The sequence below is a fragment of the Triturus cristatus genome, chromosome 3_2 (assembly GCF_964204655.1).
Source record: "Triturus cristatus chromosome 3_2, aTriCri1.1, whole genome shotgun sequence".
Lineage (NCBI taxonomy): Eukaryota > Metazoa > Chordata > Amphibia > Caudata > Salamandridae > Triturus > Triturus cristatus.
Window position 1 is genome coordinate 1,006,292,054 of NC_140584.1, and position 27,487 is coordinate 1,006,319,540.

At 45.6% G+C, this 27,487-nt stretch overlaps 1 protein-coding gene across 3 annotated transcripts in view; it reads left to right on the forward strand.

The window, feature by feature from the left end:
* RFFL (ring finger and FYVE like domain containing E3 ubiquitin protein ligase) overlaps positions 1-27,487 on the forward strand; it is a 423,271-nt gene that overhangs the window by 311,768 nt on the left and 84,016 nt on the right. For all 3 annotated transcript variants that reach the window (XM_085649647.1, XM_085649645.1, XM_085649646.1), the window contains one exon: positions 3,216-3,299. In XM_085649647.1, coding sequence (XP_085505773.1) covers positions 3,216-3,299 — 84 coding nt within the window. The remainder of the gene's footprint in view (positions 1-3,215; positions 3,300-27,487) is intronic.

Below are 27,487 nucleotides of genomic sequence, written 5' to 3' on the forward strand. Positions count from 1 at the left end.
GCAAGAAAGTTTTTTCTTCTGCCAGTTTGACTTTGCTCTCCCTAAATGTAGTTTACACGCACACCCTTTGGGATATGACCCAGGTGGCGACTGCCTTGCCAGAGGATACGTGCAACAGCTTCACGCATCCTGTATGTGATGATCAGGTTGTTGCAAAGTATGGGCTACATTCTGGTTTGGACACTATGGATCAATTTACCCATGCTGTGGGCATCAAGGTTATTCTTTTTCTAAAAATCTTTTCATTTTCTAAACCAGCTCGTTATACAGTACTTATACTGAAATTACATTGCGGGTATACAGGCCCAGCACAATTTGAGTGATATACAACTGGAGGCTCCGTCTCATCCCATGGGTACAAAAATTACAATTATTATTGGTGCTTATTCCAGTAGCAGTTTGTAGACTAGCTCCACGCCTAACCTGGGCCAGGTTTATCTGTGCCCAGCACTCAACACATTCACGTTTCCAGAGAATCACCCCGGTAGTTCTACCAGGGGCCCCATATCTTCTACCACTTTTTGGGGGCAGCCTCTACTTTGATAAATCACTTCCTCTGCCCGCTGGCACCAGTCTAGGTCAGCCTTCGACTCTGACACTGATGGAGGGAGATCAAGGTTATTCTTAGACAACATAGCTAAATGCATTGTCCGAGATGTTTAAGGAATGTCTAGGCTTCCCTATTGGACATGCCGTTTGATGGATCTAGTATCTTTGTTGAGACTGCTGATCCAATCTTGAAGAAATTTAAGGACAGCAGAGTTACGGCCTGCTCACTGATGTTACTGTTGTCTGCTCATCAGTTCTATCAGCAATACAGGAAGTTCCGAGGATACTATAAGGGTGTTGCATATGACCACTGGCAACCCTCTTACCCTATACAGTACCCCACACAAACCTTTTCTTGGTGGTTGAGGGTAGAGGAGTTACCAAGGGGTGAGGCCCAACAGCAGCAGCAATACTCCTTGCCCTTCTCTTTGCCAAGAATTGCTGCTAAAGCTCTTTAGTTCACCTTCCAGACTGGTAGGGGGCAGAACCAAACATTACCTGCTTTACTGGCACACTGGATCAAAGGGTCCTTCAAATTATCTAAGTTGCCTTTCCATTTCTGGATACACCTCCCCACATTCCCCCAGTTTCATCTCATTTGTCATTAGCTCATGTCATGCCTCTGTCAACAGAGTTGATGGTTTTGCTTGCCAAAGGTTCGATTGAATAGAGAAAAAACTGCACTATCAGTCCTGTTCCTTTCTGGTCCCCAAAAAGGATGGGGACTGAAGGCCTGATTTAAAGATTGGTGGACGGAGTAATGTCCATTGTGATGACCGAGAAAACTACCTCTGCCATTCCGAAGGTACTCCACCCACCACATTTAGAAATGTCTCCTGCCCCTAGTCATTTTTGTACATTGAAAGAAACCTCTTTCAAGGCGGTTCCTTTCAGTGTACTAAAAGTTTGGTGTACGGCTACTGTGGTGTTTCACGGCTGTACACCAAACTATTAACTGTTTTGTTTTTTCGAATGCAAACTCCCAAAGAGAGTATTTGTTTTTGAAAAACAATAAAATAATGTCCCTTCTAACTCCATGAAAGTTTTCTCACAGGGTGTGGGGTGGTATTATTATTGGAATTTTTCCTGTCTCTCGATTTAAGATTGTTCCTGATGGTGAACAGTAAAGGTTGAATGGAACCAATTGGGAAATTTTGAGCTAAGGACTGAGGTGGTTCTTTTGGCTGCTCGCTGCCCTTCTAACAAATCCGTTTTTTCATGCCGCTGCTCCAGGTTTGTAGCCGGGTGCAAGGTTGACCCTTATATACTTTTGTTTGTGTTATCTTTGGCCCAGGCTTTGCTGTGAGGCACTATTAAGGGTTACTTATAGGCACTAGCGACCTACCTGTGTTTGTCTTATTAGCCCTTGTTATTTAAATCATTTGCTGTAATGTGTTTTCTAAAAAGGCTTTCACATGTGTTTCTCCCTATCATTATACTGTAGTGGGACCTCAATTTGGTTCTAATGTTCTTGATATGCGATCCTTTCAAGCCTCTTTACAGCTGTACTCTGAGACTTTTACCTATGAAGACCATATTTCCCATTACCATCTCTTCTTCATGTCGTGTCTGCAAGCTGCAAGCCTGGTCTGTTTAGCCGCTACCAAACTGGTGCAACATTTCTCCTGAAAGCAGTGTTACACTTCCAGGTGGGCAGTCCATTACACTTCCTGTGTTCTTTTCTCCGCCATAGCCATCTAAAGAGGAGGAAAGGCCAAAGTGGTTACATTTACAGTGTGCCCATAGTTTCTACATTGATAGGATTAAGAACTGAGTGGATGATCAGCTATTTTTTGTTTTTGCTGGTGTAAACAACAGAAAAGCGTTCCGAAATTGACCTTGTCTCAATGGATTATGGATAATTCTCGTTGAGCATTTTAATATGTCTATCCCTTTAACTGCCTTAAACACGTGTTTGCCTTATTGCATTTGAATGAAAGTTAGAGGTGGCTTTGTACTTTGTTCCATATTGTGTAGAGCATACATGGACCCTCTTAAGTGGCCCGTAAAAAATCCCTGTTATTTCCATTCCCTGAATTTACCATTACTGGGATCCTCGGTAATTCCGGAAGGAGGGAAATACATACAGGAATTGAATTTACCTTGCTGATTCTTGCATCTTTTTCCTCAGTGTTTCCCCTGAAGATGTTGCCTGTTTGCAGGCGTAACTCCAGGGGAAACACCACAGAACAGTGGCGTTCGGCAGAACCAACATAGGAACTGTGCCATCCAACCTGGCAGCTAATATTTTAGAATCACAGTTCATGAGTGAAAACAGCAATCCTTGCTTGATTTTGATAGCATCATGATACTGTAGTTCTTCTGCACTTACAGGTTATACAATGTAAAAACTGAATAAAACCATCAGATGATGGTAGCAGGTAGGTATATCGAGCAGATTACTACCAAATGCTCAATTTGGATTTGTGTGGTTTGGAAACACTTTCAATTTCAGGAGGGTGTGCTAAATCTGTAAAACACTCTTCAGGAGGATCACCATATAGAAGGTATGTTTAAGGAACCCCCCCCCCCAGTTGAGTATTGTCCACATTTCTACAGAAGAGTATTAATCTTCCATTGTTTCTCTTCTCTAAATAAGGAGCTACTAGTGCAGTTTGATCTATACATGAGTTATGTTTTCTTATTTTCTGTCACTTTCATTGTAGACTGATGAATCTGTTCCTGCCCGCACAGAATCTAATCCAGACAGAGCTAGCCAAGCGGAAGGGGTAGTCGAAGATGAGGTGCAGGTATGTAGCATCCCATATTTCCTATTTACTGTGCCATTCAAAATGTCCATATTTATACATTTACTCCACTGATTATGTAAGCAATGCTTCACAAATGCGTGCTATCAGACTCTGCTGCTATCTGGTATTGCCTAGCTTTAGTGTAGCTCTGATTAACACACAAATGTCCAAATACAATTCTGATACTCACAAACACCTCTACAAAGGCACAAGAAGAGTAAGGCACCAAAATCGGAATGTAAATCAGAAGATGTGACTGTTGTTTGTCCAGTTCCTTGCTATCATAGATGTAAAATAAACACAAGAAAAAACACTAACTTAAGAAATGGGAATTGAATTTTAAAAAGTCTTTACCTGCATCTGTACCATAAATGTCCATAGTTAGCCCACAGAGTTACATTGTGCAATTTGTGGTGAATCTTGTCAAGTACAGAAGGTAGTTTCTCATCATTCAATATCAATTCAACCAGAATCAATTAACATTGTTGAACTGGAAAGTGGTGGATTTACACACATCATATAGTATTGCCTGAGGAGTTCTTCCTTCCTATGGGGAAGGATGCTTGCTCCTAATTATGCAGTTGACTTCCTCTTGTTCCATTTTCTCGTCAGCCGCAACCCTTTCTGATGTTTTAGATATCCTCTGTCCTTCAGTTTCTTAACTAACAGTCAAATGTCCATGACGGTGGTACTGAATGTTTTACACAGTAGAGTGAACATTGATAATACTCATGATTTTATACCTGTAGAGGACCCTCCTGTTACCAGAGCAGCACATGTATTCTGAAGTCAGCAGATAAAGATGACTCGATGCATGCCTTAGTACTTTTTGGGAACATTTTACAGATTGAAATGAAATGATAAAATTTAGACTTTCAATGCTATTTATCCACTGAAGATGCGCGTTTCTGCAAAAGGCACATCAACTGAAAAAAACTCAAGAAGTTTCTAAAACTGTTCCACAGCTAACTTCTCCCTAAATGTCCAGAAGTAAATGTAGACACTGATGCTCCTGATTCAAAAGACAAGACTACGCCTTTTCAGCCCTTGGTACAACTACATACAGTAATGACAAAGGTTATGGTAGCCGTAAACAAAGTGTCTCTGAGTCATCTTTGTATTTGTTTTCATGGTTGGCTTGTTCCTTACTTCACATTTAATTCAGTTATGAACCCATTTATCTTTATGTTCGGACGCCCCCTCTTCTCCAGAGGTTCGGCAGCTGTTTGTTTCATCTTCTCCGGAGACGGGTCAACGCGTCGTGGCTTTTTCCCCGGCGTCTTCTAAGGACGGCTCTTCGCCGTCCCCACGCCCACACTCTTCGCCGGAGGCACCTCAGGTTCCCAATTCATCGGTCCACCCTCCTCCTTTTAGAGCTTGGCCTTTCCTTCCTCCGGTTGGGTTGGGGGGTGGCCGCCTTAGCTTGCAGCCGTCGCCCTCGGGGGAGCTGCTTTCCTCGCCGTGGGCCCTACGGAGGCGAGTGCCGCCTTCGCTCGGGCTGTTTCCACGGCTGCGGGAATCTTGCGTATGGGCGATCCAGCTGCCCATTTCCCCACTGATCATCTGCTGGAGGTTCTCCATCAGGGCTCTGGTGGACGGGAGCTGCTTCTGCCCTTCGAGGCTGCGCTCCACAATTCTCTTTTGGGGGCGGCCTGCAACGGGGGACCCGGTGCCCCAGCCTCTTTTGCACCGCCACCGGCCTGCTCCGCATGATCCTGTCTGTCTTTCCCTCCATCCTTCTACCAGGGGCCCTCTTTTACAGACTGCCTTTCCCTCCTTGCCATCGGGAGGCCCGCTGGTTTGATTCCTGGGGGCGCAACATCTTCGCCTCTTCCAGCGCTGCTTTGCGGGCCCTTAACACTCTTTGTGTGTTGGCCAGAGCCACTTCTTGCTTATGGGACTCGGCGGAGTCCCTTCTGTCTTCCGCTTCTCAGGAGGGTGCCTGCGTTGATCTGCGGCACCATGTGTTGTATGGCCGAGAGCTGGCGGCGTTCATTCTTCGCTCGGCTCTGGACGTTTCGGAGGTGCTTGGTCGTACCATGGCTACTTCAGTGGCCCTTCGTCGCCATGCCTCATGCCTAGCTACGGGATAGTGTTTTCCCTGAAAACGTTAGGGAATGGCTGGTTGACCTCCCCTTTGATGGCACTATGTTGTTCCACGCCCCTGCGGATTCTGCCATTCAGAGGTTTCTTGTGGGGCTTCACCCTCCTCCTCCACCTCAGTGACCTGAATGTCGGTCTGTGTTTTGGGAGGTGTTCTCTCTTTGTTTTCCTGGGGCCTAGTAAAGGGTAGCCCAGGTTGTGTATTCTGTATGGTTGATGTGCCTTGGGATCCTTTTGTTGAGCCCTTGGTGCTGTTGGCTGCTGGTCCGGCCCTTTGTTGTCTTGTGGTTTTGGCTGTTGGTAAGCCCGGAAGGCCTTGAGATTGGGCTTTCTGTCTCTTCCTTATTGGCTGCTTGATAAGCCGCCTGCGGGTTTTTTCTTCAGATCTTTCTGTTTTGTCCTCTGCTGCGGAAAGTTTTTCCTAAGAGGTGTTCCCATGGTTCTTGGGACGTAACCTACCCTATGTGGGGTACTTGTAGATATTACATAGCTCTGTCATGTGCTGGGGAGGTGTGGTCACCCTTTCGGGTTCCTTGCTCTCCGTGGCATCACGGTATGTCGCAGGTGCAATTTTCTTGCCACTTGTTTTGGTGCGGCTTGCCCTCGGTCTGTCCTCCTCCTTGTCGCCTTGTCGTTCGGCCGGCCTAGCCTGCCGTCTACGGCATCGTGTTGTGGCGGTTCCGCACTTTGGTCCTGTGTATGGCATGGTCCTCTGCCAGATGCTCCAGAGGGTTGGCTTTCCTTGGCCTGTGTTCTGATGGCCGGCTTGGGCCCGTCCTTCGTCTCTCTCTTATTTTCTGCCGGTTCCTCCACTTCTTCGGGGGTCTGGTCCGGCCCCTTCCTTGGGGTGTGTCCTGGTCCTCCCTGGCTTCTGCCTTTGGCTGGCGTCTGTCTTTTCCTGGGTGCGCTGTTCCGTGGTGTTGCCTGTTGCTGGCGGCGCGTGCCCTTGCGGGACTGCTTGTTCTGCTCCACCTTCGTGCCCTTGCTGTGTTTCCTTGCGCCCCTGCCTCTGGTTCCGCTGTGGCTTCGCGCTACAGTGCTTTTCTTTTTCCGCCTGTGCTGTTGACGGTGGCGACGTTCCGGCCTTGTCCCCTGCTTGCGGTCTTGGTGTTTTCGGCTCTTTTCTATCCCTGTGCATATGTTTCTTCCGGTAGGCCCTGCCTCTGGCTCTACCTCTTCTCACTGAGTTCGGGGTGGACCTTGTGTTCCTTGAGGTTTTTGGGATGCTGTCTGCCCCTGCGGGGTGTTGGGCGCTCTCCCTTGGTTGGGCTTAGGATATCCTGGTCTTTCTTTCTGGTTCTTGTGCCATGCCCCCTACTGGGGCCCTTGTCTCTTCTGGTGGGGAGGCTCTCTCGCAGGCCCTCCTCCCATCTGGGTATGGCTAGGGTATCTATTATACGTTAAGGAATCTGCGGCTAGTAGTCTTTATCAGATGTACAAGTTACTTACCTTCGGTAACGATGTATCTGGTAGAGACGATTCTAGCTGCAGATTCCTTCACGACCCGCCCTTCCTCCCCGTTCTGAGAGGACCCTCAGCTTGGTTTTTTCTGCGCTCGCCTCCCTCTGGGTGGCTTGTCTTCTGTGGTGGTCCTTTTCGTTTTCTGCCTGTCGGGCTTCCCTCCAGCTGGGCTCTCTCCAGTGTAGGGGCCTGCTTTTGCTCTTTTACCTTTGTTGTTGCAATTTCTGATCCCCTTGCGGTCTTCTACGCTGGGGGTTCTTTTGCCGGTCCTTGGCCCCCTGCTCCTTTCAGAGACTCTGGCCCTCCTTGGCTGTTGCTGTGTAGTCTGGGGGTGGATTGCTGTTGCTCCTCTGTGCCGGGCTTGTGGCCCTTTGCTGAGTGGTGGCAGTCTCTCTCTCCTTCTCTTACAGCGCTTCCACTGCTTGTGCCTCCAGCCTGGCTCTCGCCTTGGCTTATGCGGTGGTTCTGCGGAGGGGTGCTTTATGCTTCCCTGCTGTGGCTTTACTGATTTGGCCTTTTGGTACTTTTGTGCTGCTTGGTGCTGCCACGTGGCTTGCACAGTTGTTCCTCAGAGGTGGTCTGCTCTCTTCCTGCTTTGGCTTTCCTGTTGTAGCCTCCTGGTGACTCTGTGCCACCTGGTGCTGTTCCTCATCTTTTGTCTTTCTCTTTTTGTTTCTCTGGTTCTAGCACACTGTTCCCATGCTCTCCTCAGTTTTGTTGTGATGGCTCCGCGTTGTGATGTGGAAAAGTTCTCCGAAGCAAACTGACGTCAGCGCGCCGGGGTGGGGCTTATGTGACCTCGCTGACATCAAGCCCGCGGAGGACGTCGGGGTGGAGTCACGAGGTGCCGCCCCCCAGCGCACAGAGATGCTAGGTAAGAAAGTTTTCCGGGCCCAGTCTCACGCCTGGGTATAATTCTACATTAAGGAATCTGCGGCTAGAATCATCTCTACCAAATACATGTTTACTGAAGGTAAGTAACTTGTACTTTATTTATTGTCAAGCTAGCAAAATTTTAAATTTACGTTTCTGAACATATGAATGTAGACTGTAGAATACTTAAAGATGAGCTTATTTGGACCAGGCCCTTAAAATTCCACATTTCTTGACAGTAATGGTAAAGCACTGAAATTAGTCTGTATTTTATGTAGCTTTGCCCCATCTCCAAAGAGCAGCTGACTGCTCTACAGAGAACATTTATTATAATAGTAGTGTCTCAAACAAGACCAACTGCATGTATACATCTGCATGGTGCAGTGTCCAGTTAAGACGTGAGTATAGAATCCAGGATGTGATTGGATGGAGACAGAACATATAATTAGGCTAGCACACTGTACAGAATCTTTGGTTATATTTACACATTACATTACACTTTTCCAGTTTGAGAGAAAACCAAAATCAAACTGTAGTAATCAGTTAAATCAAATGGTAACTATCAGTACTGTATCTGTTAATGTGTGTTACAATCTTCAGAACTGAGATAACTTTGGGCAAGTGTGCAGAATTATTGCCACTTGATGTAGTCTTAAAAATTTCAATTTTTAGTTCTCTAAGCCTCTCTGATGTTCTTGAACAACTCCAGAGGACCAAAAAACAAAAATCACCAACCTGTAAGTAGAGATGGTTAGCATAAGAGGTAATATTAAGTATGCAACTTGACAAGTGGGATTGCTATAACCGAAAATAGAATAAGCAAACTAGAAGACCCTAGAGAGCAATTCAGAAAGGATGTGGTAGTGACTAAGAACAAGACATCCATGCTCCAAATAGAAGTAGCTGAACTTGAAGAAAGAAATGGAAGAGGAAACCTGAGGATATTTGAGATTGCAGAGGGAGTAGAGTACAATCCTGAATTCTGTGTGGACTTCTTAGAGGATTGAATCCACAAAATAATGGGTCTGTCCTTCAAAAAAAACTTTGATCTCAATAGATCACACAGAGTGCCTGCCAATAAACCACAAAATAGTATTAACAGTAATCACCTAAGACTCATTATGCACAAACAGTTAAAGTTTTGGAATGCCAAGTAAATTTTAGAGTATGTCTGCCACCACAAATTCATCACTTGGGACGGAAAAACAATAAACATATATCAAGACTATTCAAGAGACTATCCTCAAAACGAAAGACTTCTTTGCCCTGAAAACAAACCTCCGCAATCTCAGCATTCCCTTCTCTTTTGTCGGACCAGCAAAGTTTAAAATCACATAGAAGTTGAAGCTGCAGATTTTTCATGACTTCAAGAAGAGTTTGAGTTTCATTGACAATATTATAAAGTTAGAAATGGCATTTCAGCACCCAAGGCGTTTTGAACTGCTCTGCTGTTCAATAAAACCAACACCTATTCAGATCATCCAACTACATAAATGATTCTTTCCTGAGTTTACACAGGCAGTTAAGTAAGATATCCTTTATGCTTGCTGACTAGAGGATGTGCCTAACTGACTGGCTCCAGTAGCATTGCTGTCCCGGTTCAGAACATAATGAGTGTGCAGTAACCTATAAGAGGCTGTTGGGGTTAACTGAAGATATAAAATCACACTCTGGAAGAAAATGGGGTTGCGGTAATTAATACGTTGCTCTCGAGGGTTAACTGAATTACTGACTTGACCCTTCGTATTAGTTGAATACATGGTTATGCTCTTAAAATATTCTGTTTTTTGTTGATGTACTAGCTAGGTAAATCTGTTAGCGTGAACTGAAGGTGATTGTACCTAGAGGATGTCCACAGCATATTCTTCCCTCCTTCACACAATTCCTATTCACATGGGGAGGTAGGGAAGGATGGGCAGAGGGAAAGGGTTCCCTTAGAGGTTTGGAGAGTATTATGTTCTTTGTTTATTTGTTATTCCTTTGTCTGATTTCCCACCCTGCTACTTTCTTACTTTGCCTGACTCTACTACCACTGTTGTTCTTCAATCCTGTTTCCCATTCTAGACACTCTAGCTGGGGTCTTCATAGCCAAAGCATACTAATGGGTAGAAAGGAGCACACATCATTTCCATATTGTTACCTATAGCAGTGTTGCACTATTTCTCAGTGCAGTATAGCAGAGGTAGTACTCTTAAAATAATGTTCCTGAATGTTAAGCGTATTAATCATTCAGCCAAGAAGACACAGATCTCAGATTACTTCTATAAAAGAAAAGGGACTTGGTATTTCTCCAAGAGACTAAAACACTGAAATAGGACGTTTCCTGCTTTAAAGGAGAGTAGGTGAGTGACTTAACTTACTCTCACACAAATAATAAATGAAACAGGTCATCGTCCTGTTAGCTAGGAAAGGAAATATCACATTATTAATTAGCCTGTCAGATGAAAATGTAGATGGAATTTAGTAAAACTTAGTAAAGATGCATAACTTTTCATAGCCTTGACATCTATGCCCCAACACAGTTGATACAAAATTATCGTGTAATATAGATTATATCATTAGTAAAGTTCAGCCAGGCTAAATGTTTATAGTTGGAGGGGATCTCAATTTACATTTGGAGAGCACATTAGATAAAATATCAAACTGCAGCTTTCGACCACCCAAGATGCATAAAATGTTTGGCAGCATTGCTCATAGTATCATTTTAAAAAATCGTAGAGGATTCAACATCTTGACGAAAAGGACTTCACATTTTTCTCTGATCATTCACACTCAAGAATCAACTATATCTTCTCCCCTGGCTATCACCTCTACGCACTACTACAATCAAATTCAAATATAGAACCAATAATTATTTCTTATCATTCTGCAATTTCAGTCTCTATTAACTGGAACAACCCAAAAAAGGAAAATACATTTAGGTGTATGAATCAAGAAATTCTAGAGTATTTAGATAAGATTGCCACCATCAAGCTACAATTAGAAAACTATGTAAAAAAAAATACACAAGCTGGCATTGATTGCTAATTTGGGATGCATACTAAGCGATCACAAGGGGGGAATGTCTTGATAAGCATAAGGGCTAAAATTAAATATAGAGCAGGACAGGCAGAAGAAAAAATAAAAACCTTTAAGTTGAGACTAAGAGATCCCACTGATAAAATCACCAAAAACCTTATAAACAAAATAAAATATGAATGCAATAAATGAGCACCAGAGCAGGTCAGTGGGTCAATAGGCAGAAAATCAGACAGCTGTGTGAGAGCAAAAAAAGTGAAAAAAAGACAAGCGGCTTATGTAAAGTGTAAAACTTGCAAAATTGGTTTATGTTTCTGCTGTTTGCAGACATGCAGCCACTGGTGACCATACTGTATACATCTCGGAGGAGAGCAAAGGTTTAGGATCCAATTGGGTGAGGAATGATTTTCTATAGCACTTTCATTAACTGAAACTTAAGGCACCAGTTAAGGTTATTTATGTTTCCCAGTGCTTGTGTTTTGTCTCCTCAGCCAATAAATCAATAAGATTGCTGAGATTTTGTGAGGCTGTATTTTTGCTCAATAGTTTTTGTGATACCCATGAACAGGCTAGTGTGGTTATTCAACCTTGCTAGAGCTGGAGTCATAACTTATTTTCCTGTCAGCTTGAGGTGACAATGGGAAGATATTCTAAGGTAAATCAAGAACGATGAATCGGGTGGGAATCATTTTACTTACTTAATCATTTAAGGTTAGCTTCTTATCAAGCTGCAGCCCCAGGTTTTTCACCACCATATGTGGCACCGACGGCAATACAAGAACTTTGGGCTAACAATTATCTGGCCAAGTTAACTTGTTTGGCTCAAAGACCAGGACTTCAATTTTAGCTGAGTTCAATTTCAAAGCGTTATTTTGTATCCAATTGGCAGAGAGACACACTTTAAAAGGCGCACTATTTTACTCCAAATCCCCAACTAGGTATATAACCAGCTGTGCGTTATCTGCCTTGATCATAAATTGATAATTAAAAGATGAAATTAGCTTATCTAGTTGAATCACATAACTATGAGAGAACTTTTCGTTGAATGGGGATCTTGTGGAATTCCATCCTTGACTGGATAGATCTCGAATGTAGCTGATTCAATCTTTGCTCTTTGAGTGTGATCCTGAACGTACAAGCCCAGTGCAGAAAAAGTGAATCGTTGTTTTTAATGTATCAGCAAATCTAGCTTCCATGGAAGACCTTAAAAGTCTGAATCTCCAAGGAGGCTCCTAGGGCCATTTTTTGTTTTTAAGCGTGGTGGTAAGACTAGTTGTGGTTCCTTTTGAACATATGCATAAACGTGCCCTCAAAGAACTTTCATGGAAATTATTTTTCTCAGTTGCCATTATTAATTTGTTAACCATTTAAAGGGTTGAGGCACTCTCTATAGAGAACGCTGAACAAGATTGTAAGAGAGACATGCATTCACCAGCACAACACTACCACCCTTTTATTTGAATCGTGATGGAATTGCCCAATTTGCCAGTTGTAGTAAGTAAGTCCTTATTGTGTAACTAATTAAAATCTTTACAATATTCAAGTCTTGAAAGAGCAAACACATACAATGACTGGGAGCCAGAGTCCATTAAAATGAAATAAAACATCTAGATGTGCAAATGGGGGCAGTGAAGCAGCTGTGAATCACAATAATTCAATAGAGTGCTTGGATAAGTTGTTAACATCTTTACAATAAAAAGGCAAGTGCATGTAGTTGCAGGCAGGCAAATATATTAAATTAAGTAAAACATCTGTATCCACAAGAGGAAAGCCAAAAACAAGAAGAAATCTAAAATAAAGTGGCGTCAAATCTTGCACGAACAGAGCTATAAGTTGCTTGATCATTGGTAGAGTACTGGCTAAAGTATTGCGGTGTACTACTGTCAAATGAGGTGCTGGTATCAAAAGATAAAGTGCAGGTTAATTATCTGGCAGCGGTTATTCTTAGTCAGGGCGATGAACGGCATAGTGTAGTAAGTTATTGGCTAAGCCCAGTGTCTCTTGCTCATTTTATCTACCTTGAAAGCAGGTTGATTGCTAAACACTCCTCGAGTGGTCTACTGATTCACCACTATCTGGCGGTAGTTAGCCAGTTCCAAGGTTGTCCTTCCCCAGAGATTATTTCAGTTTTTATTCACTTCTTCTATACGAGCCTGTGTGATGCTGATGTATTTGAGGAATTTCACTAGTGTCATCGGTTCAATGTTAGTGAACACCAAGTTCCTTGCCTCGTTCTAATTCCGTGAGAAAGAAAGAGTGGTTTTAGCAATGTACAATGAGCTTGCAGAAGCGATCGGCAGCAACATAGTAGATGTTTGAAGGATTCAAACTTATAATCGCAAAGTCTGCTGTTGTCGATCTTGGCAAGAGTGAGCCATTTGGGATTCTAGTTCTTTAGATTGTATGCCCATTAGCCTTGCAACAATTATTTTTTGAACCAACTTTTCTGAAGTAACTAAATTACTGAAGAGTGAGGCAATGTGGCTGCATTTTGGCGTACAATTTTTCCACAGCTCGTAATAATGTTGAGGTCTTCAGTTTGGCTTTGTCTATTGTCTTCGAAAGTGTCCTTGTTTTCTTTTTCAATATTGCTGCATGCGAAAGCTGTAACTTGTTTAATGCCATCTGATCAATTTGGAGAGTGGCGATTGATCTTTGGAGATAGCGTGAGCAGGGATTCCCCTCTGATTAGAAGATATCCTGGAAGATTGCTTTCAGGCTCTTGACTGGTGCTTTTTTAATCCTGTTGTAGAACTTTACAAAGGACACCATACTGGCCCACGTTTGACCCTACAGTCCAAATTTCATACTTACCAGGCACCCCTGTAAGTATATTGGTAATCTGAGGACCCTTTTGTAGGCTTTAGATTGGAATTTGTCCATAGTGTTGACAAGTTGACCTGGCCAGGCTTCATTGCCATATTTGAACATAGGTATGAGTGTAGCTCCAATTACGTGCCTTATTGGGCCTCTGGAGGGGCCTTCTATAAAATTGTTCAGTTGGCAAGTTCTATTGATTATTGATTTCGCCTTTGCTTCTAAGTGCCTCAAGTAAGTTTTGGCTCTTCCCTTTGGTGATATCTTGACTCCCAGGTAGTTATATGAATCAGCAGTTAACATTTTTAGTGGACCCAGGCTCCAATTGTGTTTTAATTTCTTAGATGGTCTGCCAAAGACAAATACTTTGGTCTTAGAGTAGTTTGCCGCCATTTAATTGGCCAGATTGTATTTGTGAAGGGCATTGAGTGCGTTTTGGATGCTATTCTGGAGTGATCCAGAAGGACAATGTCAACTGCATATTGTAATATCGGGACTTTTGGCGTCTCCAGTTTTTGGGGGAATTAAGTTTGTGTGTTTCAGTGTCAGTCCCATGCCAGCTGTATACAGATTGAATAATAGGGATGCGAGCATGCACCCTTGCTTTAGGCTATTGTCCATCTGGATTTTCCTTGTAGCTGCTGTCTGTGATAGCTTGGCCCTGACCCAGGTTGAGGTGTATAAGGATATAAGTGCCTGAAGCAAGTGGTTTGGGATGACACACCATCTGAGTGTTCTCAATAAGATGTTCCTGTCTACCAAGTCAAATGCAGCAGAATACGTCTAACCCCAGATTCCTTACCTTTGAATTTCCCCAGTTGTCAGAGTGGATCCAGAAGATTTTTCATGTGCAATACCCATGTGCGCCGGTAGGCGATGTCATCCGGTTCCGCTCGGCATAGTCCGTTCTGGAAGTGATGTCTGCTTCACATATATAGGCGCAATCTCGGCGCAATGCCGTCAGTTATTTTCTTTTCGTGCAGCCAGCTGATCCGAGAGAAGAGCTACCTGTCTGTCAGATTTTGGCACAACTTTTGTGACATTTTGTCAGTGTTTTTTTAGTTTTTTTTGCTCCTGGTGTGTTGAGCATGTCCTTGAGGAAAACAGGTTACAAACCCTGTGGCGCCTGTCACCATGCCATGTCCGTGACGGACCCACACCTTGTTCGTTTGTGGTATCTGGAGCATGACCACGACTCCAAGTTCAGCTACAATTACCAGGTCATGGCTTTGAGGGAGCGGTCCCTGAAGCTGCTAGCAGCCCAGCATGCGAGTCAATGGAAGTCACGGTCTCGGATGAGAGGAAGGTCCTGGAACTGTTCCAGGAATCCGAAGTCGTCTTCTTCCCATTTGAAATCTTCGGGGCATTCAGGTAAGAGGCACAAAAAACACAAGGCGTAGCCTGCTTTGACTTCTCGTCCGTCGACCGACTCGATGAAGGAACATCAGCGTTCGAGGCCAAGTTCTTTGCAAACTGTGCCAGGGCTGACTCCACGCCTCCCCAGTTTTCTGGGAGCCGGAGCGATCCCTGCTCAGATTAAAGGGTTGTCTGAGACCACACATCTCATATTTGAGTGGCATGACCCCTCAGACGCGCCTTTGGGCCTGGTTGGGTGAGAGAGGGCCCCATCTTGTTCCGCATAGGTGGCTCCCACCCTGGCCTAGATTGGACATCCTTGGATCCGGTCATGGATCTGCACTGGTAGCGCCATTCTGATCTTCCCCGGCGCTGGCCCCAATGCTCCTGGTGCCGCCAACCGGCGCCACCAGCCCCATTATGATCCCCAAATCCAATACGGAGCCTTGTCACCTGACACCAATTTTGGTGCAGACTGGACCCCCGTGTTCTAGGTCGGAGCCTGAGTCCTATTCCGAAAGGCTAGACCTTGAGGAGGGATCGCTGGGCCCTTTAGAATACCAGATTTATGAATAGGATATGGACTTGTGTGAGGAATTGGGAGGTGCCAGCTGGATACTTCTCAAGATACCGGCATGCTTACTCCCTCTACCATGGCTACGGAGGAGGGAGCTTCATACGCAATGTTGGTGCAGACACCGGCTGAGGTCCTTGACCTTCAGTTGCCCTCGGTGGCAGTCAAGACCAACATCTTGACAGAAGTGCTACAACAGGGAGTCTCCACCTCTGAACCCCTGCTCCCATTCAACAAAGCCCTCACCTACATCCTTCTGGGGACCTAGTCCAAACACAGTACTGGGTCTTCTGTGAATAGGACCATTGCCCGCTGCCACAGCCTGCTGCAGGCGCCCCAAATTACCTCACCCAACACTCTACCTCGGAGAACTTGGCAGTCCAAGTCTCCACTTCCCATGATTCATTCCCTGGTGCTCCTCCATACAGGGAATCCAAGAGGCTGCACAGCTTGGGAAAGATAATGTTTTTTTTCCACCAGCCTCCTACATGCTGTGGGAAATGGTTGCCCATGTGCTGCCACAGGTCCCGGAGGAGGCCCCAGGCCATTCTCTCCCAAGCTGCCACAGAATGGATGAGACACAGTGAAGTTCACTATAGGCTGTGAGTTGGACACGACTGACTTGCAGGGCAGAGCGGTATCGTCGAAAGTGGCCCTCAGACACCACGCCTGGCTGAGGACGTCTGGCTTTCCCTCATGGACATGCCCTTCACTGGCATCCGTCTCTTCCGAGACCAGGCAGACTTGGCGCTGAAGTGCTTTAAGGACTCATAGGCTATGGTCAAGCCCTTGGGCCTCTTGGCTGCCCCGCATCACCCCCAGTCTGCTTTTGCTCCTTTCATGGCCACAGAAGGGGTTTTCAACTGTATCCCAGCCATCGAGCCGCGCAAGCTTCTCAGCCTCTGTGTAGATTGGGTCACAGTTCCTTCCAGCCTGGTTGGTTGTGTAGCCTGCGGTCTGGTCCAGTCACCACCCCCCGGCAGTCGCAGCCCCCAAACCATCCTAATTTAGCCCTTTCAGACCATTGGCAGTCTATGACATCGGACAGGTGGGTTTTGCTGATCGTCCGAAGGGGCTACTCCCTCACTTTCAAGACTACCCCTCCCTCCATGCCACCATCTTACGACTGGCTGACAGAGGATCACTTGTCCCTGCTCCGCGAGGACGTAATGGCTCTCTTGGTCAAGGGAGTCTTAGAGTAGGTTCTGGTGCCCTACGTAGGCTGTGGTTGCTATTCCCGCTACTTTCTGGTTCCCAAATAGTACACAGGTCTTTGCCTTGTCCTAGACCTCCGAGCCCTCAACTACTTCCTCAAAAAGGAAAAGTTCAAAATTCTCAAATTGGCTGAGGTCTTGTGTTCCCTGGATCCAAGAGACTGGATGTTAGCGAAGGACTTGCGGGCGTCTATTTTCACATCCCCATTCTGCTTGCCCATTAGCACTTACTGCAGTTCACGGTAGGCCTTGAGCATTTTCAGTTCACTGTGCTCCCTTTTGGCCTTACCACCACCCCTCGGGTGTTCACCAAGGTGATGGTAGTGGTCGCAGGTCAGGTGTGCCAGTCTTCCTGTATCTTGATGACTGGCTGCTAAAGGTAGGTTTGCCCTAGGCTGCTGTTATCTCCCACCTCCAGACTATGACAAAACTCCTGCATTTGCTGCAGTTCACTATCCACATGGCAAAGGCACACTTTACTCTCTCTCAGACGCTCCTTTTCATCGGAGCTGTCCTGGACACAGTGCAGTTTAGTGCTTATCCTCCCAAGCGGCAAATCCAGGCTATTCAGGCTATGATTTAGGTGAAACTGACTCTGAGACTGCTGGGCCTCATGGCCTCCTACATCCTGCTGGTGACACATGCTGTATGGCATATGCGGGCTCTGCAGTGGGACCTGAAGTTTCAGTGGGCGCATCTGGGGAATCTCTCAGACATGGTTTAGATCTCGGAGGGAACTGCAAAGGACCTGCAATGGTGACTGACAAACTAAGATTGGGTCAGAGGCAAAACCCTCTCCCTTCCCTAACCAGATTTCACAGTGGTGACAGATGTGTCGCTCCTGGGATGGGGTGGCCACCAGGGAGAGGTGGAAATCCGATGAGTGATCTACAGCTGAATTCGAAATCCACATCAACATGCTGGGATTTCATGTGATCCAACTGGCACTGAAAGCCTTTCAACCGTTCATCAAGGGAAGGCTAGTGCATGTGTTCACAGACAGCACCACCATGTGGTACAACAACAAACAGGGTGAGGTGGGGTTGTGGACCCTTTGTCAAGTGGCCCTGCGTCTCTTGACATGGCTGGAACAGCAGGGCATATCCCTGATGGTTTAACACCTGGCAGGTTCCCTGAACACCAGCGTGAGCAAACTCAGCTGTCGTTGCCTAGCAGATTACGAATGGCATCTCCACCTTGAGGTAACACAAGGTCTCATTTCAACAGTAGGGAGAGCCTTGGTTAGATCTGTTCGCCTCCTCGAGAAGGCGCAATGTCAACAGTTTTGCACACTGAAGTTTCCAAGGCGGCTCTCGCTGGGAGATGCTTTTCGTCTCGAGTGGAGTTCAGGCCTCCTGTACTCATTTTCACCCATACTACTCTTGCCAAGAGTTTAAAAAAAAAAGCAGGTGCAATCTTCCCAAGTCATCCTTCTAGCTCCTGACTGGGCATGGAGATTCTGGTATCCTGAGCTTCTGAACATGAGTGTCGATCCTCCGATCAGGCTGCCCCTTCGGTGGATCTTCTGTTGCAGCAGAGGGGAGGGTCCTGCACCTGATCCTATCCACTCTCTTTTGATTGAGCGTCAGTGGTTGACAGCTTTTGACCTTCCGCCCGAAGTCGGTAACGTTATTCTTGCAGCCAGGTGACCCTCCACCAAGGCGGTATAAGCCTGCTGTTGGAAACAATTTGTGGCATTGTGTTCATTCAAACAAATTGGTACCCTTTCTGCCCCTCTTTCTGAGGTACTATTATTCATTCTTTCCCTTGCCCAGCAGGGCACTGTGCTGGGCTATCTTTCTGCTCTTCCTGCCTTCTTGCGGCTGCCAGACCATCGCTCCCTTTTCAAGTCCCCTATTGTAAATAGGTTTTTGAAGGGTCTTGTACATTTATCCCCCCCTTCCCCTTTCTTTATGCCTCAGTCGGGCCTTAATTTGATTCTCACCGGATGTGTGCTCCTTTCGAGCCTTTGCACAATTGTCCTCTCAGGCCTCTAACCATCAAAACAGCCTTTCTTTTGGTGATTACATTGTACCCGGAGGGTGAGTCAACTGTCCATGCTTCACAGTTTATCCAGACAAACCGGTACTTCACACTAGGGCCTCTTTACAGCTGAAATTGGTAACGCTATTTTATGTGACGCAATCCATCAAATGAACAAGTTACTTACCTTCTGTATTACCTTATCTGGTAGAAACGATATTGAGTTGCAGATTCCTTACCGACTCACCCATCCTCCCTGCACTGCGGACAAATCACTAGGGTCCGGACGATCCCTTTTAGGACCCTAGTTTGGAAGCACCAGTGTCAATGCACTTCATGACTCCATGCTTCTGGCGTGGAAAGTCGTGAAAAGCAACTGATGTCAGCGCGCCGAGGTGGCGCCTATACAGGTGACGCAGACGACACTTCCGGTGTCAATGACAGCAGGCACAGAGTCAACTGACGCCACCTACTGGCATGTAGGGGTACTGCTCACAAAACATCTTCCGGATTCAGTCTGACGCTTGTGGAAATTCAAAGGTAAGGAATCTGCAGTTACATAGAGTCTTTACCAGATAACACATTACCAACTTGTTCAATAAGTAAGAAAGAGCCACTAAATTATCCAATGTTGAAGAATTTGCCCTGAAATTTGTTTGGCTAAACAGGATTATCTCATTCTCCTCTTCCTACACTCCAGCTCTTTCAAGAGGCCAGTGGCGTAGGCCTTTGTTTCAATGTCAAAGAGGGCAATTAGGTGGTCGTTTGGTTCTTAAATATAGGGTGCCAGATGGAGCCCCTCCAGCTCTCTGGGACCTGCTGGGTCGAAAAGGTTAGTACCACTGGACTCCCAAATGGTGGCTGGCGGAATTGGGGGCAGTGCCTTTGCCATGTCACACCATAAATAAACTGGGCATCAAAATTGACCAGGAAGTTTCCATGAAGAACCATATCGTTGCTACTTGTGGCACCTGTTTTGAGACTGAGACTTCTGAGGAAGGTCTTTCCATGGCTTACATCCTCTGCCGGGAACACACTTGTTGAGACTCTGGTTATAAGCTGCTTGGACTACAGTAATGCGCTGTTCATGACAGTCATAGACACCTTGCTGTCTAAACTCCAGGTGGTACAAAATCCGTCTGGTGCTTGGTGTGTCTTCTCCCACAAGGCTCCTCCTCCGCTCCTATTCTGAGAGAAATCCATTGGCTCCCTGTCCGCAAGCGCAATCTGTTTAAGATCTGTTGTCTCACCCATACGTCCTTGATGGACAATGCCCCTCACTACCTAAAGGATAAACTGCACCTTGACATCTAGCGACAAGGAGATTATGATTGTCCCCTGTGTTCGCACTGTGAGATAAGGTAGTAAAGCCTTCTCCTTTATGACCCCCGGGAATCAACTGCCTTTCCATCTGCGCCTCTGTGCGGACTTCACTAGATTCAGGAAAATGCTGAAAACGTGGCTATTTTAGTCATTGGTTTTCTTGCTTGGATCGGTCGAGCACCGAGATACACCTTAGGGCTTAGGGTATGATTTGTTGCCCTTTATCAAGTAATGTTAACATAACATAACATTGATGATATAGCTGGAGTAGTATTGCTGACCACAGGTAGGTGTCTTCTTTGAAGACCTGTTCTGGTATAACATTTGGACCAGGCGTTCCTGTGGCTCTAATTTTCATTAGGATTTTGGAGATGCCATTGGCAGTTAGCAGCACCTCCGGATTGTGAGTTTCAAGTGGGGTGCCTAGTGTATCCAAGTTTTCATTGTTCGAAGTTTTAATACATATAGGTATTTTACATGTAGGGTCACAGTGATTTGTCAATGACGTTTTTGGCTATTTCTGGACAGGTTTTATTTGTAATATATCTCCATAAGTCTGCTTGGCCCAGTTTGCCCATTGATGTATATACATGTAGCAGTTCTTTGTCCACTTGCTCATATTTTGCTGCGCCAACTAACTGTTTATGCTGGTTATATAGGGACTGTAGTCTTCATTTTATTTCCGCTTTATTTGTTTTTTGGCTTGTTTTTGTCAGGCTTTTTGTAGTCTTCGTAAATTCAGCTTGCTTGTCATTATATGGGACTTTCTATTAGGGGGCTTGGTGAACATGCTTTGGGGGGCTGAGTTATTGCCTAAGACTTGATGTAGTCCATTAAGGATTAAGTCCCAGTTGTTTGAAAATAATTTGCCATTCAGGTTCTTGAGGTACAGACCTCTGGATGTTTTCCATCTTTTGAATTTCCGCATGTTCACTGGTCCCAATTTTACCCTCTTGATTAGATACTGTCTTTCGACGCCAGTTGAGTTGGGAACTACCCTCTGATTTGTAGGCCTATAAGTGGTGGCTTTTATGGTGGAAAGGAGAGGAAAGTGGTCGCTGTCATGGAGAGTTGGAATTTCAAAGCTCACTAAAGAATCTAGGATTTTAACATTGGTAAACACATAGTCCAGAGTGCTTATTCCCTTAAATTTTTATTTTAGTGCCGCTGATTTGCTTTCCATTGTGTGCTGGATGGACGTTAGATTATGGTTATTAAATAGAGTGCATAGCGGTCTGTCAGGTCTGTTTCCAAATAGCACTGATTGAAATTGCTACATATGATGGCTTCATGATTTGTGTTTTCACAGAGCACGAGTTCTAGGGCTCCACATAAATGGTTCAACCTATCTGATCATACTGATCCCAAATGATTAAAGTAGACATTGGTCACCAATGTCTTCGGTTGCTGTTCAATTATATACAGGCTTTCCAAGGTGGCCAGTTGGATCATTTTGTCATGGGTGTCAATATTTGTTTTGGTACGGGTCCAGGTCCATGCTTGGATATACTGAGAGGCTGCCTGATGGCCACCTGAAGAGGTTTGTTTTTATTGCAGCTGGATTTATTTAATAAAATCCAGGATTTGTAGGGGGGGCTAGTTCACCAAGTTTCCTGGAGATAGAGGAGGTCTGTATTCTGCGTGAACAAGCTTGCAGTTGGGGATTTGAGTAGCTTTGATAATCCTGCTACAATCCATGACAATATATTTGTTTTATTTTCTTTCTAGGTGTGCCTGAGTAATTTTCGGTGTTGCCCAGGAGGGTGGACAATAGCCATCTCCAGTCATTTCCTGGCATATTGTCTTAGGGCTCTAGAGCTACTTTCCAGGTTGGGCCCATTTGGTTAGATTAAAAGCGTGACATTTGCAGTTTGTTACAGGGCAAATTTAGTTCAGTTTCCTGCCCCTCTGAGGATACTGGGAGGGTGCTATTGAGGCCTTAACTGCTCTCCCTGTTCCTTCAGTAGATGCGGATACATAGGAGCCTCTGGTTTGGTAATCCTGATCCCCCACTCTTAAAAGGTCGATTTACCGATCAGGATTTCTGCCACCAATGAGGGTGATTTAACTGTTGATTCTCTTCCATTCTTACAGTCTGCCAATGTTTTAAATTCTACTCCCAGGATGTCTTCCGTTGATATGTTTACTAGATTTGGGATGGATTTAAAAAATCTCCGCAGATTTGATCTGTTTAGAATGTCGTGTTATCCTCAGATGGATATTGCAGAGTGAGTATCATTTTAGCTTGCTTTGGATTGCCTCTGGTCTCATTGATGGTGCTGCTGCTACTAGAGTGTTTGTTCAAAGGTTTTTCTTGCGTGAGCCAATTGAGACAGCTGTGTGAGTGTTTTGGCTGGCTCCTGTTTTTTTTCCGGTGCTATAACACTGGCTGACTTTTGGGCCCTGTTCTGGGGTAAGAATTTGTTGAGTGGCCCTTCGCTGGACTTGGGGCACGATGGGAGGATCTGATACCTTCTGATTATTGAGTGGGTTTTCTGAGTGTTCTGGTGAAAGTTGAGTTGGCAGTCTAGGTTCGAGGTGTTGAATTGTTTCCTCCGGGTCGGCTACCTCCTTAGTTGCCACCCTTCCTTTAAAGATGGGATACAGACTAACTGGGTTGTTGTCTGTTATGCTTACAAGAGTTTGCTGCTTGCTATTAAGTGAAGCTTGAAGCTGCTGTTTCAGTGCTTTGTTTTTAGCCTTTTTTAATCTTTTGGTGAGTATTCTGGTCCATTGATTGTCCAGCTGACTTGCATTGCCTTGGTTGCAGTGTAGTTAGGTGTTTTCATTTGTTACCAATGCATGATCTTTAGAGTCTGAGTTTACCCTGGGTATTCCCTCCCTAGTAGTTGGAGGGACGTTGACAGGTGGAGCCACAGGTGGCCTTTCATGGCTGAGCTGGTCAATTCTCTCTTTGTTCACAAGTTCCCTTTGTGCTACTGATAAGCTGTGTTGCCCCAAGGCATAGTTGCAGGATAGGGCAGCTTTATGTGCGGAGTGTGAGTGCTTGTTTTGGTCGGCTGTTGAAAAGCCAATTTCCAATCGTTATCATTGAGGTTAAAACCTCTGGCAAGGTGCATAGTTTTTCGACAATTGGTTAACAGGCACATAAGAGTTTTCCCCTCTCAGCTAGACTAGTGAATTGTCCCTTAGTTCCAAGGCATCTAATTTACACTCCAGCTTGGTGATTGATGCAGCTAAGGTTTGGATCAACTCCAATGGTAGCTCTAGTTTGTCTGAATGCCATGTCAGAGCATTTACCGTTGCAACCAGGGTGGAGTTAATTGAGGCCAGAAGGTCACCCTGCTCAGTGTTAGACTGAAAAGCGAACTCAGCTGGTTTATTATGGCAATTCTGTGCCCCAGTCTGACTGCAGTTCTGTGCTATTGTTTGCCGCTCATTTTGCTGCAAGGAAACTTCATTGCTTGTTCCACAGGTGAGGCACATTTCATCGGCACATTCTTGTGTACTCCTACCCAAGAAGTCGTAGAGAGCGAGTCTCAATCCACTCCGACGCACTCCTCTCCATGTTCAGTCCTCCCTCTGTTGTACTCAGCGGGTGAGCATTAGCCCGGGGTTATCCTCGTAAACCTGCACAATTGTGAATGAGGTGGGGGGGGAAGTGGCTGGATGTGCTTGCAGCAGGGTGTGTGCAGTGATATCTTAATGCGTGCAAGTGCTAGTAGTGGTTGTGGAACTGACTACTCTTTTTGAGTGAGTGGGGAGTTCAGGCCACTGCCATATTTGCCGAGTTTAAGTCTAGTAATGTGCTTAGTATGCTATCTGATGACAGCTCAATTATCGTGTTATCCCCCTCTCAGATGGGGTCAAGAGGAGTTGGGTCTGTGGGGCGAGGTTGAAGTGCATGCTGTTGGAGAGATTGCTGAAGCAATGGCATATTTAACGGATTTGGGGCCATATGTAGGAAGCCAAATACCGTAGGTAACGGCCGATTTTCGGTAAATATCCCGATACCGACCGGTATTTAGGCATTTGATATGTAGGGGGCATATTTCAGGATTCGGTAATTTACCGAATCGGTAAAATTACCGAATCGGTAAATACCGAATCCTGAAATGATATGTAGGGGGAGTGTATCGTCGGTGTGTGGATTCGATATTTACCACCAACTAAAAGTTGATGGTAAATGACGAATACCTTTAAAAAAGCATTATTGTACTATTTGAAAAGTGCAATGTGGCAGACATACTTGCCCTTAGGGCATGTATGTGCGCCACATGTGCACACATGCACGAATCAGGGGTGCAACAGGGTGTCGATGTGACACCCTGCCACCCATGATGATGCCTCCCCTATTACCGATTCGGTATTTACCGAATCGGTAATGGCAACTGGCTTCCCATTCATTCCTATGGGCCTCCAGGCCCATAGGAATGAATGGGAAGCCAGTTGCCATTACCGATTCGGTAAATACCGATTCTTAAATACCGATATTTACCGAATCGGTAATAATTTACCTACATTACATTCACCGATTCATAAATACCGAATCGGTAAAATTCGGTATTTAAGAATCGGTAAATATAATTTACCTACATATGGCCCTAGGTGTCACCGCTCGTTGATGGTCCGGGTATTGAGCTTGATGTCGTTTTTACTTGAAAAAGAAGAATTCTATTGGCTTTTCTAAGCTTTTGTAGTTGTGTTTTCCTAAGGGAAAGGACTCAGATAGTGATGGCATGCTTGTGCCTGACGGTTGGGTCACTGCTTTGCAGGTGCGTTGGTAATTGCTTGATTTGTTCACTCAGTTTCTGTGTTCTGCCTGAGGACGTTCTTACCCTTGTTCGTGTCACTTCCAGTCTGAAATCACTTTAACTTCGACAGACCTCTCAAAAGAGCTAATGTTGCTGGAGCTGCTCCTGCAAGTAGGTTGCTTGGCTGTGATCCCTTCCGTTTAGCCATAGCACTAGTGTGACATTGGTAGAAAAGCCTGGCTGACTGCTCCTGCAGTTCGACCAGGCAGAGCTGGGCAAAACAGGAAACAGAGTTGACTCCAGTGGGGGCTATGCCAGTGCCTGGACTTTCTTCCCCTCCCTGCAGGCCACATTGAGATACGCGCCTCTCACCTTTGACCTCCTCCTCCTCCTCCTACCCCGTTCTTTGCTCGTCGCTCTCCTTTTTAGGTCTCGCCTGGCGTTAGCAGCGCGCATGCGCTGCCCTCGCCATTCAAGGGCTTCTTGTAATCGATTCACTTGTAGAAGTGGAGTGTAGGCTCCGCCCCGTGTTTTCATTGGTTAGCGTCATACTTCAGGCTAAACTCTGGCTTTCTATTGTAAGGGAGGCTTCTTAGTCCCTCCTTGTTACCGTCCTGTCCACTTTTAGCCTCGCCCACCCGGACTGGATCCTTTACTCGCGGAGTTACACGGTCTCCTTTATAACTCTGTAAGCACTCTTTCTTTTTCATTTACAGCGCGGTCCGCTGTGGCCGTGCTTGTTTATAATTTTCAGCGCAGGCTGTTTCGGCCACGCTGGTTTTCTTTGAGATGCTTGTTATTAATGTGGCGCATTTCATTCTGAACATCAGCGCCGCTTGTTTTCTTTAAAATGCTTGTTATTAATGTGGCGCATTTCATACTGAATGTCCGCGCCCACCGGTGCAGGAGGAGGGGTGTTCAGTGCGGGCACTGGGCTGGGGGCGGGGGAGAGGGCCACGAGCCAAGGGACGATTTTAACCGTTTGCGCGCACGACCGGAGCTAGTCACTCTAATCTCAGAAACAGGGGGCGGAATGGTAAGTTGTGTCGCACCCACCTCCCTTCAGAGAGACTGTACCTCACGTTGTACAGTCCCAGGACCTGTCTCGTTTGCGCACCACAAAGATCCCTCAATCGGCGCAGTTTCTCCCACCACTTTCGCTGAAAGTTGCTTAGGCCGCGAGCCGGGGTTTAAAACCTTCTTGTTACATCGGTCGCATAGTTTCCACAGACGTCACTTTAGTGAGGAACTTGACTATTCCCGCACACTAGACCACGCATCTCTGTTTCAGAGTCAGGCGTCAACCTTGTTAGAGGTATTTGTAAAACCCTGACTATATAGCTGTTTAAATGCTTAAGCCTAACCGAAAGAGGAGAAGCGTCCCTGAATCAATATCGCAGGACTCTCTTCACAAGCGAGCATGGGACATTAGAGAGAAGCTACCATGAGATGTAGCTTAAGATCCAAAATACACAAGCCAAATATAGGTATTTCTTCAACGCATGCGCTGTTGATGAAGTAGCACGAAGCTACAGCCGGCGTACAAGTCTGTCCCTCCCTGCCCACAGTTCTAGAATACCGGCCGCGGCCCAGCTATCTTTAGGTCTGTGTCATCCACGAACACACCCTGGTGGGAACAGCGGCGGTCAGCGCTGGGTGCCGGGACCCAGAGATGGCTTCCACTGGGGTGCTCCCCTTCATCAGAGGCGTTGATCTGAGCGGTAACGACTTTAAGATGAGATGGGCAACTAACTGCCTCACCTTGTTAGCCCAAACGGCATGTTGTGTTTGGGGTGCAGGAAATGTACGGAGGGTGAGGAACTATTTCCTGGGTTGCATTGCAGAACATTTGTCAAAGACGTACTAGTCTACTTTTGTAATGTCCATGATACGGGTATGTAAATGTGCCTCGTGTCACTCTCTGAGTTGTTAATATTTTTTTTGTCTCTTACGAGCTGGTATTTGTTGTTTTGCAATACCTGCACTGTTGGGTTGGTAACACTGAACACGGGTCATCATGAAAACTATTTTAAATATTACATAGATTCTGTTAGTTGCAGTCCCGATTTTCATCAATTCTACAGAACAACCCGTGTTAATGGTTTCTGAAATAGAAGTCACAAATGGGCTTTGCTTTCTTGGCGTTATTGAGTCATCTGGTTCCGTTCTGTGCTGTAAGCGTGCTCTGGGGTGTTTACGTTGGCAGTATTTAGCTATGAATGATCCCCTTCCCAATATATGTTTACGGACATTTTGGTGCAAGTCGGTGGCAAGGACAGGGTCACTTTCTTAAAATATGTATTTCTTTGCTGTCAGTCTTTGTGCTGATTGCTTAGTAGCAGGTGTTCGACAGGTTACCCCGAGGGAATGTTTGTCAGTAATGTGGTTGTCAATTGGAGTGTTTAGGGCGTATATAAAACGCAACATTTAGACTGCACTCTTCCTGTTAGTAAATCAGTTTTTCTAGGCACTCCAGTGTAGACTCTTCATACTATCCCGAAGGTGTAGCATTCCAATTTGGCATGTTTGTTAATATATCTCTCTGTTTGTATGTGGAACGCGAGTAGATTGTCGTCGAACCGATTCACTCCCCCTGATTGTAACTATCTACACGTGATCTTAAACCTGCCTGACGGGGGGAGGGAGGGGGTATCCTAAATAGTTGACTGTTTGCCAGCATGCAAAGCAAACAGGGCAGTGATCAGTATTCCAGTCAGAGGCTTCTAGCCAAGATAGCTTAGTTGTCAACTA